The sequence below is a fragment of the Lutjanus erythropterus genome, chromosome 10, assembly GCF_056507025.1.
Source record: "Lutjanus erythropterus isolate fLutEry1 chromosome 10, fLutEry1.hap2, whole genome shotgun sequence".
Taxonomy (NCBI): Eukaryota; Metazoa; Chordata; class Actinopteri; order Lutjaniformes; family Lutjanidae; genus Lutjanus; species Lutjanus erythropterus.
The window spans coordinates 42,016,717-42,031,351 of NC_139326.1; the positions used below are offsets into that span (position 1 = coordinate 42,016,717).

At 37.8% G+C, this 14,635-nt stretch overlaps 1 protein-coding gene across 1 annotated transcript; it reads right to left on the minus strand.

Annotated features, from left to right (window-relative positions):
* Positions 1-6,429: 6,429 nt before the first annotated feature.
* ube2l3b (ubiquitin-conjugating enzyme E2L 3b) lies at positions 6,430-12,869 on the minus strand. The gene is made up of 4 exons (XM_084729374.1): positions 12,736-12,869; positions 9,162-9,257; positions 8,893-9,079; positions 6,430-8,062 (listed from the first exon to the last, which is right to left on the minus strand). Exons 1-4 carry the CDS (start codon positions 12,760-12,762, stop codon positions 7,908-7,910), a joined length of 465 nt encoding a protein of 154 aa, XP_084585500.1. The 5' UTR covers positions 12,763-12,869; the 3' UTR covers positions 6,430-7,907.
* Positions 12,870-14,635: the final 1,766 nt, after the last annotated feature.

Consider the following 14,635-nt stretch of genomic DNA (forward strand, 5'->3'; position numbering starts at 1 on the left):
AGGCTTCATGGTGAAGAAAAGTCAGAAATCCATAAATCTACAAAACAAAAAAACTAAAACAAAAGTTAAACTTGTTTTTGTTTTTCTTGTTTATTATATTCCACACTTCACTGATGTGTTTTTCTGTTTTACAGACTGAATGAAATAATTAAGTGAATAGATAATACACAGACATCTTTGATTCATTATGAGTTCTCTTAAATCAAACATCTTAAGATATGAGTGGAAAGGATTGTTCTTGTAGTGGCATTAATAACATTTTTGATTCAAACATAGCTTATCCATGTCATTTGATGTAAGAACAAATAATACTAGAAGATAGCAGAATAATATCTAGGAATTAACATTATAGACACTGATGCTGACTATATGTGTAATAACTCTTAGTCTTGTCTATAGATGGTTCCTAAAAGCAAAGAGTGATATGCAAGGCCTTGCTAGTAAAAATGCTAACTAATACTTCATAAACTTTCATGAAGGATATCATCCCAGGAAGATGTCTGATTTTTTTCAGAATAAAGGATGAAGGAACTGTGGATGAGAGATTGTACTGAGACAGGAGGTGGCGTCAGGATGTTAGCCTTCTGGAGACTCTCACAGTCTCTCTCTCATGTTTACTAAGAGCACAGAAGCACTATAAAAAAACTACAGTATCCTAAAAACTGGAACACTATCTTGTCCTCGAAAGTGTGTAGAGAAGTGAAGAGGTGCTTGTTCTTCATGTAAGTCATACTAAGTGCTGCTTTACAATACTCTGATTCAGACCAATGTATTGCACTACCCACATGCCCTTCATTACATTACATATATTTATGTCATTTTAGGGTTTTTATAATGTATGTTTTTCTATCAAACACTGTACTCACCAAGTACAGTGTACAACAGTAAAACTCAGATCCAAACTGTCCACATACACCATAGTTTAAAGACACACTTCCTGCTCCCACATCAACCCACTGTACTTATATCTGCACAGATTAAATGAGGGACTATTAATAATATTTTAAATATGCTCACTCTAAGTTTCATCTCAAAATAATGTGGTTTAAATCAGTGGTTCAAACTATTTTTATGGGGACCCACTTTTTCAAAATGACAAACCATCACACCCCAATTCACAATAGGCATTATCATTTAATTAAGTACATTTGTGCATAAATGAGCTTATTGAGCATTACCTTATATTGACAATGTTATTAAAAAACTTAAGCAAATTTAAGTTAAGAGTTAACAGGCCACAACATTGTTTTCACTTCCTCACATCAGCAGAATATTGAACATTTTAACCTACTTCATAAATGAGACAAAGTAAGTGGGTGAATTTGCAGGCTCTCGTTTTTTCCTCTCATCAGTAAAACAATATACACATTTAAATACTTTATAAAAGATGTACTGCAGATACAAATCTTAAATTCACAGAATTTCTTCCCTAGTCTTTATTTCTAAAAAAAAAATCTCCTGTGACCCACAACCCAGTTTCTGGGAATGACTGGATCGTTTGGGCAAACTGCTGGTTTGTCTTTCTGATTGTCTGACTTCTCTGTGGTGATGTAGTGTCCAGATTAAGTTATTGTCTGATCTTGAGGTTCCGTCTAAAAGTCAGAATCTATTTTAAAGACTTTCATTATCTCTGTTTTGTGCTTACATGTTGGACATTTCTAATTGAAAGTGTTAATTTATATTACCACACAACCATCTGATGTCACGAAGTATTCCATCATCAAAAAACTAAACTCTGCACATTGTCAAATAGTTGAGGGATGGAGTTATGGGGTGGAGCCATGTAGTCTTTGAGGGTTTTTAAGAGAGCAGAGAGATAATTTCCAGTGATCTCAGGTCTGTCTAGCACAAGTAGCACTGAACCACTAATCACTTCCCAAGAATGTTAGTTTAATGTTGACATTTTGAATCACCTGTAAGAGCACAGTATGTTTGTAATATTTATAGCCGTTGTCCTGGTATTTGAAATCGTATATTTTGATTAAGTTTTCTTGAAACTTTTTTATGCATTGCAATATTTGAACTGTTACAGAGATCATAACTGAATAGCTTGTAAATCCAACAGAGTAAACTAATAAATTAAGTCCAACTGGTGTCCAGTGTTTCTCTCTATAATCTGAAAGCAATGTGTTATTTTCAAAACTCTAGTTTCATAGCATGTTATAATATTTAACTCACCAGGACCAAATGTAGTGTCTTCTTCAGTAGCCTCACCAGGCATAAGCGGGGAGGATCACTTCCGTATGTGCATGACTGAGTGAATGTGTGTGTGTGATCACTGGAACTACAGTTTGTCCACAGCTCATCTAATCCCAATCAGCCTAATTTTTATGTCTTTATGCCTTCATGTATTTATGGCTAGAGGCATAATGTTTTCAGGTCATCCCCTTCTTTGAACGTGATATATCAGAAATGCCTTAAGGGAATTTCTTTAAACTTGACACAAATGTTCACTTGGACTCAAAGGTTAACTGATGGTGGTCAAAGGTCAAAGGCTAAGGTAACAGTGACCTCACTAAACACATTTTGGCCACAACCATAGGCGTAGGAACCGGGGGGGACGTGCCCCCCACCCAATATTAGCGACAGGCGCATTTGTCCCACCCAAAAAGTATAGGGCGGAGGAGAAAAATACTTGATTTAGAAATCTTTAACTCACGTGCTTTTATTTTGAAAGCGCAATACAGCGTCATGTCATTGTCCCGCCCCCTCCCTCACCTGCTCTGAGTGTTTGGGAGACGGAGACAGCAGCAGGTGACAGCAGACGGTCTGATGACTGAAACCCTTTTGAACGAGGTAAAACGGTCTATAGGGAACGTTGTCATGAATATGGCTTGTTTATAACGTCTTGTTGTTAGTTTACATTCATATTTAGAAACCATATCTTCTGAGTGAAGTCATCTTAATCCTGGGATGGTCACGCTTCCATTATTTAACTGCTAACTTTGTCAGTGTTCCTAAGTAATGTCAACTCTCGCCAAAATGTTTTGTCATCTCATTTCAGCACGATGTCACCATCAAAGAAAAGCAGCAGGACTTACTTTGTAAGTCTTTTATCAACATGTATGACATTATATTAGATATTTTGTGCAATAATGTCTTGTCAGGAGAATGATAGTACAGAGAGGAGTGAGGCAGCTGAAGCAATGAAAGGTGGAGAGACTGAGGAAGCTCAGGTGAGCTCTTAAATTGATTAGTGAAATATGAAATGCATATATGAAATATTACTTTTTAAACAAAGTTTTCTCATGAGAAGAAGTGTAATACATTCAGATAGGAGAGCCAGGTGGAGCTTCAGAGTGTGAGGTAAGGTTTAAAAATCATATTATTGATTATAATAGATCCAGAAAGGAGAACAGGTGAGGACTGATGTCAGGTTGATTTTTTTAAAGATACATTTTCAATAATAATTTCATTATTTCTGCACATTTACATGGTGAAATGCTACTCCACAGTGACCAATAAGTGGATTTTTTCCCGTTTAGTTTTTTTTTTCTTTAAATGGTCCACCTTTATGCTCAGGAGCTGAACCTTAGTTGTGCATTTCTGAAGCCAGTTTGTATGTTCAGGAGCAGCAATGCAGCAGCATGAAGGAGACAGGAAAAAGAGAGGATGGTACAGGGCCTGAGGTGAGGTCTTAAAATAAATTAGTGAAAACTTTTACTGTAAGGGTTAGATTATGCTGACAGAGTTGACAGTGTATGAGTAAAAAAATGTCAGTAAATGCATCTTTGACCAATATCAAATGGATTTTGACCAATAAAACATGTTAAACCGTGCACCTGTGTGTGCTACTAAATTTGTCTTTGTGCTACTGAAATATTTAGCTTGTTAGTATCAGTGCTGCTGCCTGATAAAGTAAGAGTACAGCCCTGGAATGACATCATCATTATGCTTTAAAGACTAAAGCCATTTTCTTCAAGAGGAAGAGGGAGAAGAGATTTTTCTCGGTGGTTTGGCCACGTCTTATGATCATAAGACATATATATACATATATTATACATGCATTAATATAGGTGTGCACAACACTATTTTTCCAGGAAACATTTGAAAAAAGAAGAAAGAAAGCATATAGCTTTTTGTGAATGTTTTGCAGTGTAGTTCAGTGTAGTACAACTTAAAATTTCACATGGTAATCATGACAAAATTAGATACAGCATGTTTCTACCTGGAAATTATTCACTCAATCATCTTGCCAAAAAAATACACTTAATTTCTTTTATTAACTTACCTCAAAATTACGGGTCAATATAGTGTTAAGTTCTATATTAAATAAAAGTGTTCACTACAGACATATGAGTCTGGACAGATATGGATGTACACTGTAACTTGACTGGTTGGAGGAGACAAACAAATGTGAGGCAGTAATTCTACTTTTTGACTGCTCTGTTTTATACAACCAGTGTCAGCTGACTTCTCACTCTTCTTAAGCAATCACTCAGGGCTCAGGACAACGTATGTGGAGGTCTTGTTAATGTTGGAGGAACTTTGCAAATCTCTGCCTGTTGCATCTGGCAGCTGTGGTGGCACTGCAGTAGGTGTTTCACCATCTGTTACCTGGCAGGGATCTGTCCTCTAACTGACTGACCACTTCTTGTGTTTATCATCTTACTCAGAGCCGGAAAACTCTGTTGAAGAGCCACCGTGACTCTTTTGGACTAGTGAGAGAAACCAGAGGATATTGTGTCCAGGACCAAGATGTGACAAATGATGTCAGTTTGCTTCTATGAGCAAATCTATTGCAGCATGTTGGGATGTGTTTTGTGCCTATGTGAGACTGGTTCCACTAACCTGAGGTGGAAGAAGTAATCAGATCCTTTACTTGAGTAAAAGTTACTGCACAATAAATCCTTGGATGGAAGTAAGTAACTAATGATTAACTACTATTGTGCATTTCTTTATGCATTTTACTTTTTGTAGCCAGCAAGGCTAAAGAGGTCAATGGAACTTATCAATTTTAAAAAGTGGGTCCCCAGGAGAAAAAGTTTGGGAAACACTGATTTAGACTGACGATATAGAAAAACAGAAACCCCTTTCGACTGAATGCTGCTATAGACAATCATCAACAGCTGTAAAGTAGCAAATTCTGTTTTTGGAAAATATTACTTTCTACACTTAACATTTTTTACAACAGAAGTTTAACTTGTAATTGAGTAATACTTCAGTAATCTAACAGTATTTGTACTTGAGTGCATATTTTTAGTAGTCTGCCTACCACTGTTCTTAAGTATGTTTTTGTTAGTGTATAATCACCTGAAAATAAGGATTATGAGCCTGTTATATTTACACAGACCATGGGTCCTCCTCCATGTTTCTACAGTAGCCCAGAATGGACAAACCCAACACTGGCTGAGGAATCTTGTACAGTTTTTGCATTTGGCGTCACTGTAGGTTCTCCTGCACACTTTGTAGAGCAGAAGGAGACAAGGTGTTTGCAATCTGTAAAGCTTATTTCTAGATCTCACTAAATTCTACACACTGGTCCTTTAGGTACATTTTGGAGTATTCCTTGTGGTAATAATACTTTTACTTAAGTATTTCCTCCATCTCCAACAACTTAAACATTATTCAGTTGATGACGATACAATCATGTTTTGCATCACTGCATGTTAAGACTGACATATCAGAAGTGGTACAAACATTTGAAGATTTGCTTTTCACCTGATACACAGGCACAATAATCCTACTGTGTTCGATATCTAATGGTTGAATGCATCATTCTGAACTTAACATTGTTACTCATTACTTACAATTTTACCTTTCAGAGGGAAATATTGTTATTTTTACTTCATTTATGTCACATCAATATTTCATGATCACTTCACAGGTAAAATTTGTTATAATTCAGTTCTTAAACTGACTCAGTTATAGATTTGACTACACAGCAGAAGGTAGATCAAATCTGATTCACTGTTGTGAATTGCTTCTGACACATTATAGCATTAGTATTAACCATCCAATAATATCTAATTATATAAAACTCACAGTTCATTTCAAGTAATTCTACTTTCAATAATTTAAGTACATTTTGCTGATGTTTCTGTACTTTGAATACAGGGTTTCTATCTGTAATTAGAGTGTCTACATTACTACTTTTACTTAAGGTATTGAACACTTTTTCTACCACTGCAAATTGTTACCAGTTTTAAGTTATCCTACAGCTTCTGTGTACCAAGTTCAGTGTTGGAATCTTTTACTATAGAAGACTGAGATGTAGTCAAAAGCACCAAAAATGACTTTTTGTCAACCCACGGCACAACTATGTACTAATGACATTAAGTAATGTTGATTAAATTGAATCATTAATTTCACTTGAAGTTGACTTCTACCAAATTGTTTATCAAAACATCTTGATGGGTTTGGATTAGTTTTGCTCCTCTGTCTACTCATCAATAGTCAAACGTGCAACATCCACTTGACTACCAAGCAGACAGTGAGGCCAAATGGTTAGCCATCTTTATTATGAAACAATATTGGGACCAGATCAAACAGTTGTTACATGGTGGTTTATTTGGCCACTGCAGTCCCTTTCCATGTCCTGACACATCCCCGGACAGCCAGCCCTCTCCCAGCTGCCTTCAAGGTGCTTGTTTCTAGGACCGCCTCCAGGAGCTGAGCTTCATTCCAGCTGAGTGCATCCTTCTCCAGCTTCTCCTTCCTCCCTCCGGACAAGTTAGGTCCCTTTCAGCTGGGCAGCTGACAGTCAATCTGCTACTGGAATATGTCTCAGTGTGGTGAAGGGCTCCATTTCTAGTGTGATAGGTGGTTATACTGGGATGCCCAATAGTGGGAGAGGAGACATGCGTCAAAGATTCAAATTAATCAGACAGGTTTTTCCCACATTGCCAATTTTCTTTATCAAGTGCCAATCAAAACTATTTTAAGTAGAGAATGAAATGATAATTAATAAGGAAAAGAAAATCACAATAGCCTTTTGTCATGCAGTAAACTGTTTAACAGCATGGTTTGAGGGTGCAACTCAACCCAACAAAAAACAACTGAGAACATGTGGAGACAGTGCTGGTCAATTAGTCTTTAAGGGCCTGCAGATATGTTGTCATGTTGGGAGTGTTTGGAAACCAATTGTTTTTACTAAAACACTCAAAAATGGTCTGCAGCATTTTCTCCAATAACAATTCAATTCATGTTTGGCCTGCCATCGTTTGTTCCTACTCAGTGGGTTACACTCTGTGGGGAAGGAGATTTGCAAGGGATTGTCCCACAGAGTACAGTGCAAGTCTAGAAGCAGTGGAGGTGAGCAAGGGAAACATTTCAGTGAGCACACACCTCCAGGTCCTACCTACAGCTTCTCTTCTTTCTGTCACATTTGCCTTTTAACTGAAAAGATTATTGATGATTGATGGGGCAAAAAAAGAGCAATCAACCAGTTTCCCTGCTCTGCCAAAAACAAAATACTTCAGAAAAACCATGTCTAAGTGAGATCTATTTCACACAAGAGTTGTTTTGTATAGAGGAAAAGCCAACAGAAAATTAACACATTACTCTGAGTATTTCCATCTAACTCTTCACCTGAACTTCATGTTCCCATAGCATTTCTGTTTTCATTTTTCACATTAAGAAAAGAGTAGAAAGTTAGAAATGGTCTGGATATTGGCCAAGGAGAAGGAAGAAGAGTAGGGGGAGGAAGCTGTCTGATCCACAGAGAGTCCTGGATGGGGAGGGTGGCTGGGGCTGCTTCAGCCGTCTGCCTGGCTTCAGCTGGGCGGCTCCTGGGCTGCAGGGAGGACTGATATGGGGGAGAAGGGAGGAGGACAGTGAGCAAGGAAGGTGGTGAGTTGTGGGGGAGAGCAGGGAGGCCAGAGGAAGATTGGGATTTGATCAGGCAGGTGAGATAGGGGGAGAGGGGGAGAAAGAGACAGAGAGAGGGCTACACGCTCGTCAGGTGATCAGTCCATTGGCCGCTTTTCGCCATGTTTCTTTGTAAACTCTTCAGCGTTCTTCAAGAATTTTTTACGGTCTTTTGAGTATTCTTCTGCTAGGTCTGCCCTCAGGGGGTGCTCCGGCTGGGGGTCATTTACCAGCGCAATGAGGGACTGAATTACTGCAAGACACACAGCCAAAGAAATCAAGTCAGATATGGACAAGGCTTCTCCTAACAAGACTATGGCCTTAGTTTCACACAGGCACGTTCTATACCAGCCTTTGGAACCAACAGACAGCAGCTGGTGGTCTAGTTCTAACACATGTCAAACTGTACAATCTGGTGTTTTTGTAGCCCTGAATGATGTTTTGGGTCTGCTGTTTGAGCACTACAACAATGCAGCAGATAACATAAATGCGTAAAGCCATGCACTCTCTTGCAACATAGTAGTAAAGTTGTCTCTACTAGCTAGACTGTTTTGGTCAGAAATGTGACACACTTCATGGAGCAGAATCTGCCAAAAAGAATTTTACAGTGATGTCTCTCCCGAACAATTCATTTGGAAAATTTAAACAATTCTGTTACTTATGCCTGCATGCTTTGGGAAATTAATGGCACTAAGAGAAGGTGTAAGCAGCTAGTAGTTAATTGGCTTAAACAGGCAAAACCACTGGTGTGGTCATTTAAATACAATGATCTGTGTAGGTTTGTTTGTTACCAGCCATCTCAGCTAGCTGGTGACAGAAATCTGAGGGGAAACTCCATCTATGAGCGGAGGAGAAGGAAATGTATCCACTACACCATCAACTAAGAGCTCAGTTACCTTCAAAATACCTTTGAAAATACTGTTTTGCTACTGGCACTAAAGTGTGTATCAGTACATTCATTGAACAATTTCAATCAAAGCTGTGTTCTGTGTAGATGCATGGGCATGTAATAATGTGAGATTAAACCAAGATGTCATGTAGCATCCATTTACCTACAGAGACCTATAATACTAACACACCCACCTTGGTCAGTTTTGGTGGCAGGCTTCCAGTTCTCTGCGCTGATCACAGGCAAGCACACCTGGCCCTTCTCATCAATGTTGGGGTGATAGATTTTTGTCTTGAATGTGATCTTGGGGGGCTTGAAAGGGTACTCAGTGGGGAAAATGATTTCAATCCTGAATGCACCTTTGTCATAAGGAGGGTTGTCCTGGAAGTGAGCAGAGGAGGTTTGTTAAGGAATCTGAGAGCCAACAACTGTAAGAACAGTAACACAAGGAACACATACTTACAGGAACAATGAGCCCTTGCCATGACAATAGGTTTGATTCCTCAACTTGAATGTTTCTGAAGTTTTTCATTCCAGACCTGCGAATCTCATCAAGTTCCTGAGAAAACCAGCAAACACACAATGTATGTTACAGAGCTGAAGAATGTCAAGACAAGAGGCTGTATCCTAAGCATGTGATGGACAAATTAACTGAAGAACTGGACTTAAGTACAAATGCTGCTATTGTGATTATTTCCATTTAGCAGATGGGGACATATCAGGGTGTGCAGTATTAACAAAATCAAACATCATGATACTTTCGACCAAATACTTTGATATTAATATTTATTGACACTGTGACAATACTGTATGAATGACTACTGGTTCTATCACAATTTAATAACACAATGAGATTTTGATAAACAATCACCGGTAATGTGGTTAGAACAACTAAGTGGGTGAAGGCAAATAATAGAACAGCTAGAACAGTCTGGTAAATTCACAAAATGACAACACTTTACTGTAATGAGGCCGTTAATCTAGGACAATCACCATATCACCATATAATGATATCCAGTATTTAAGACAGCCACTGATGGGCCCCAGACCGCCATCTGGTGGGCCACGGGGCAGTGGTAATGCCAAGTGTTTTTTTTTTAAGGTAATTTATAAAACTTCTTATTGTTTATAATCTAAATGTGCCCAAGAATTCACACATCAAAAAAATGTACATTTTCCATGAGTGGTTGCATTTTATTTTTCCATGGCAATCACCTCAGAGATGCCTGGTTCAATTACTGATAGTGCCAACTCCAGGTTGCTTTGCAACAATTTTGCTTGAAGGTAAGAAGCTGATGGTTCCCATAATTTTTGCTGCACTAGTGACTTTTTTGGGCTGGTCAGAGTGTATGCAAAATGTGGCAAGGGCAGCCTAAATCTGCATGAATTAAAGTTTGTTGTTGTTTTCTGTTGAATAATGTGCCCCTGAAAATCTAAGACACATTCAATAACAGTTGAAATAGATAAACTGAATCAACATTTATACAATGCCCAACCTTACACATATTACCTTACATTTATCTTGTAGGTAATTAGTTACCTTTTATAGTATGTATAATCATATATGGAGAACATACAACAGCACTGTGAAAAATCTATATTAAGAGTTTCTTGACTTTCTGCTTAATTACATTATGAAAATATGAGTTTTACAGAGTTCTGACTGGACAGTGGCACATTCTGTGTTCTAATTACAACAGACTAAATCGATACACACACAGGAAACTTTGCTATATAAATTTGTGTTTTTCTATGCAGTCATGGATCACCAAACAACATTTTGCTTTCATTTTTATGGTTTAAGTCTCAATGCCTCCACACAATAAGGAAGTATTTGACACTTTGCCTTAACAAAGTGAAAGTCGAGAGAAATGTTGCTTCCTCTAACACGTCAAAATAATGACTTAGGACTGCAACATTTTCTGCAGTGCTATTATTCAAAATCACAAGAAGCCTAGTTAATAAATAGCCTAACACATAACTCTCTTATGTGCTAACAGCAGTAACATTTCTCGTGACTTTTACCTTCACATAAAAGCTTCCCCATTCTGTGAATGGCAGCTTGTGACTGTAGTGGACAATTTTAAGAGTTCAAAGGCTGGAAATCTAAGTATGCTTTGGTATATTCATCACCACATGGTAAGTTTTGTATACTTATGAGTGTTAATGCATCTTTTTTCTGCTTTTTGTTTTTCAGACAAGAAAATTGAATTTGTTTCACAACATACTTATGTTGCTCACAAACTACCATCACCAGCAAGTTTACCAGTATGGTCATTTGGCTGGAATAAGGGAGCAGTGGATTACAGGAGACACATACAACCTATCTTTAGTCAGATGCAGACAGATAACACAGACCTTGTGTTATGCATCGTTACTACTGATGTAAATGTAACCAGGAAGAAAAACATTAGCTGTTCATTTACATTAAGTTCATCCCCACCCTCCAATGACACACTAAGCCACCTCTATGAGTCCAAAAATTAACCACAGACATAAAAGTCATATTAAGACATGTATAAAATAAGCAATGAGCATTTCATTTGGTAATTATATATACAATGTGTATGTTGCTCAGGCTGATGTTGGTACGTAGTTTAACTTGTTGTGATTTTATTTCCCCACATTACAACAAAAAGTAGCTTATGTTTATTCCCTACAACCACCAGAAAGATATCTCTGCTACTGAAAAACCATTATCTTCCAACAACAAAAAGAGAAACCACTGAATTCCTCTTCCACTACTTCTGCTTCAAAACTCGCTAGACTTAGTCAAAAGCCTATAAATATACAAAAAAGAAAATCACATTGTGATTATTTTGATAGAATATAAACATGTCCTGTATAAAAAGAAAACTAAATATTATAAATGAAAATAATTAGACATCGTGAAAACAGTTAGCAGTATGAAATACCAAAATAAGAACCACAAACACAGCCTCGGGTGAGAGGTTAATTAATACTTAGTGTAGGCTCACTCCCTGTCGCCATGACCGGCGGTATCAACGATACACAGTCAGAGTAAGAATACAGTGAGCAAACAAGTCATACACCTAAGCAACATCAAAAACAGCAAAGGTCAACTTCATTCGATAATTGTATATCTTGACCTGGCTTACTGCACATTTGTCCCAACAAGATTCTCTTTTTGTAAGCAATTATAACTAAAAGGATGTTATTGCTAACAGTTGGTCAAATTGCTTATGCTATGCTTAGATAACATTGCAACGGTCTAACGCCAGCCTTAACAATATGATTACACTTAATGGCAGACTCACACGTTTCCACTTTATATCTGACTGATATTTCTGTCCAAATGTGTATTTGATCATGATTATGGAGTAACTTCCTTTGCATCCAACATGTGCTTTTGTTTACGTTTGTTACGTTCCACATTAATATCGAGTGTCCCAGACCGCCTCCCATCAAAAAAACAACTTCACATCAAGTAAAAACGAGAATAGACGGCTGAAGAGCTGTTCGGTGGAGGCGTCTGATTCCGTAGCGAACCCCAGGCCGGGACAGCACACTCCAGTCTAGGGCTCCTCCGCTTGCTCACTAGCTACTTAAGCTAGCTAAGCTAGCTGAAACGCAGCTACCGTTGCGGTCTGAGGCTAGCAGGTTAGCTGAATGATTAGCAAACGCCTTCTGCCGTGGAAATTTGCCCAGAGTGGTTCTTATGTTAGTCACATCTAGACTCACCCCTCGGCCATACAGCCTATATCTGAATAAAAGTCACTGTTAGCGAAGAAACCATCAGTTCATTAGTCGCCTTCGGCAGATTTAGTCTCGACACTGTGGCCTAATTTGCCGGTGCATTGCTGCCTAACGGGAAGATATGGACAGCTAGGTGGCCAGCAGTGACCTCTCGCTTTTATTAAGTTTACGGCTAAAACAGGCGCTAAATGGTTCTTCACGCCACAATATTATCTTAAAAGCGTTTAGTCGAGGAACCAATGAGGCCACTAGCTGCCAGTGCGGCTTACATATTACACACATCACAAATTCTATGAAAATAACGGGATCGGGAGATTTACCTTGGCCAGCCTCCTGCTCGCCGCCATCTTGACACTACTGTGTGTTCCCAGAATACACAGCGCGGCGAATATGGTTCTGGTCCTTGGGTTGGGGAATAGCTACCAGCCTTTTCCTTAGATATGCCGAATTTTATATCCTATGTCTGGTGCTTCCAGAAGGGCCCTCGATCAAATAGAATAATAGTTTTCCTGTTTTAAAACGGGATCACCATAGGCTAACACTAGGCTAACTCTGAGGCTAGTTAGGTGTTACTTAAGTATTCTAGATGCCACACAGGCTATGGCATACCTTAGGCAGAAATATATTTCCTAGTTTATTCTGCTGTTAGATTTGCTAACTGAAACACCTAGTTAAAGCCTGTATTAATACAAAGCCTTTAAGGCAAAGTCTACAAACACTTTCTAGTAATTTAGAACACAACAAATCATTTTATTGCATTATTGATGTAGTGCAATCAAGCTGCAGAATTACAAAGTTTGGGCAGCCAACCGAAAAGGTATTTAAACAGTATTTGCCAACATATTGTGTCCTTATTGTTGTCACTGCATAACCAAACTCTATTCTTAGTTAAACCCCTGTGGTGACCAGGGGTGGAAATAAATAATTACAAATACTTGAGATACTGTAATTAAGTAGTGTTTTGGGTACTTGTACTTTTATGAGTATATTTTCAAGTCTGTACTTTTACTCGCTCTTAAATATGTATGTATTTCACTATGTTAGTTACTTTTAAAATTTTAATTATCATGTAATTAAAATTCTGCATTTTTGTAGCCAATAAGGTGATCTGATTATAAGCAAGCTAATGAAAAACAGGACACATGGAAAGAAAAAATCTTCCAAGATTTCGCAGTTTTTTTGGGGGATATTTTTTCAATACCTGATTTCACAGAAGCTTTTCTTTAAAAAAAAAAAATGTGATGCATTGCAACGTTTTTAGGATTTTGTTTGCAATGAAATTGCGTGGCTGAGTGAAAATTGCCAAAAGAATTTGTGTATACTTACAAAATTGGCTTGTTTCAGAGAGAATAAAATCACTCTATGTTCTGAGTGTTCTCAGTAATATTAGCAAAAAGGCTCAGGATTAGAAACATTCTACAAATTACAAAATATAAAAGCATAGAGAATTGATATCAATAACAAATCTTGTGTTCTTCTCAGTACATGTGACAAGATAAAAAACATAAAAACACAAAAAAACAACATATATGACATTTGCATGCAGCTTCTATGGTTGGTGGAATTCGTAGGAAGCTAAAGTGATTGGTCAGATTTACAGGGATGTTGCGGTGAAGTTGCAGAATGATTTTTTAAAGTGTGTGATATGGATCTTGAGACTACCAGTACACAAAAATATGTGTACACAACAGGGTGTTCAATACACCACAGTTTCTCTTTAAATATATATTTCGCTGCATTTTGTCAGAGCAGAACATAGCCCAGTTCACATTGTTGTGAACCCGACATAATGGGGGAATTCAAATGGGCTCATGAATGCACAAATACACTAAGAGTGGACTTTTTCAGTCGGAAACGTCTTGTTTCAGGTTCTGAAACTTTTTGTCTTTTAATCTAGATGATACTAAAAGACAATACCCACCCCAGCCATAGCCTGTGCACCCTGCTGCCATCAGGCAAGAGATACAGAAGTGTCCCCTAGCACACTACAAGACTGAAGACCAGCTTCCTCTCTCAGGCTGTGAGACTGCTCAGCTCATACTTAGCACTCCACCTTATTAATTAATTTGTTCTATGTTTTTATTAATATTTTACCAATCAATCAACCAATCAATCAACCAATCAGTTAAAGGAGGAACTACAACAAAATCTAATTTCACCACCTTGTTGTTAAATGATAAATAAATCACCTTGTATCCTTGTAAATCATCTTGTAGTATG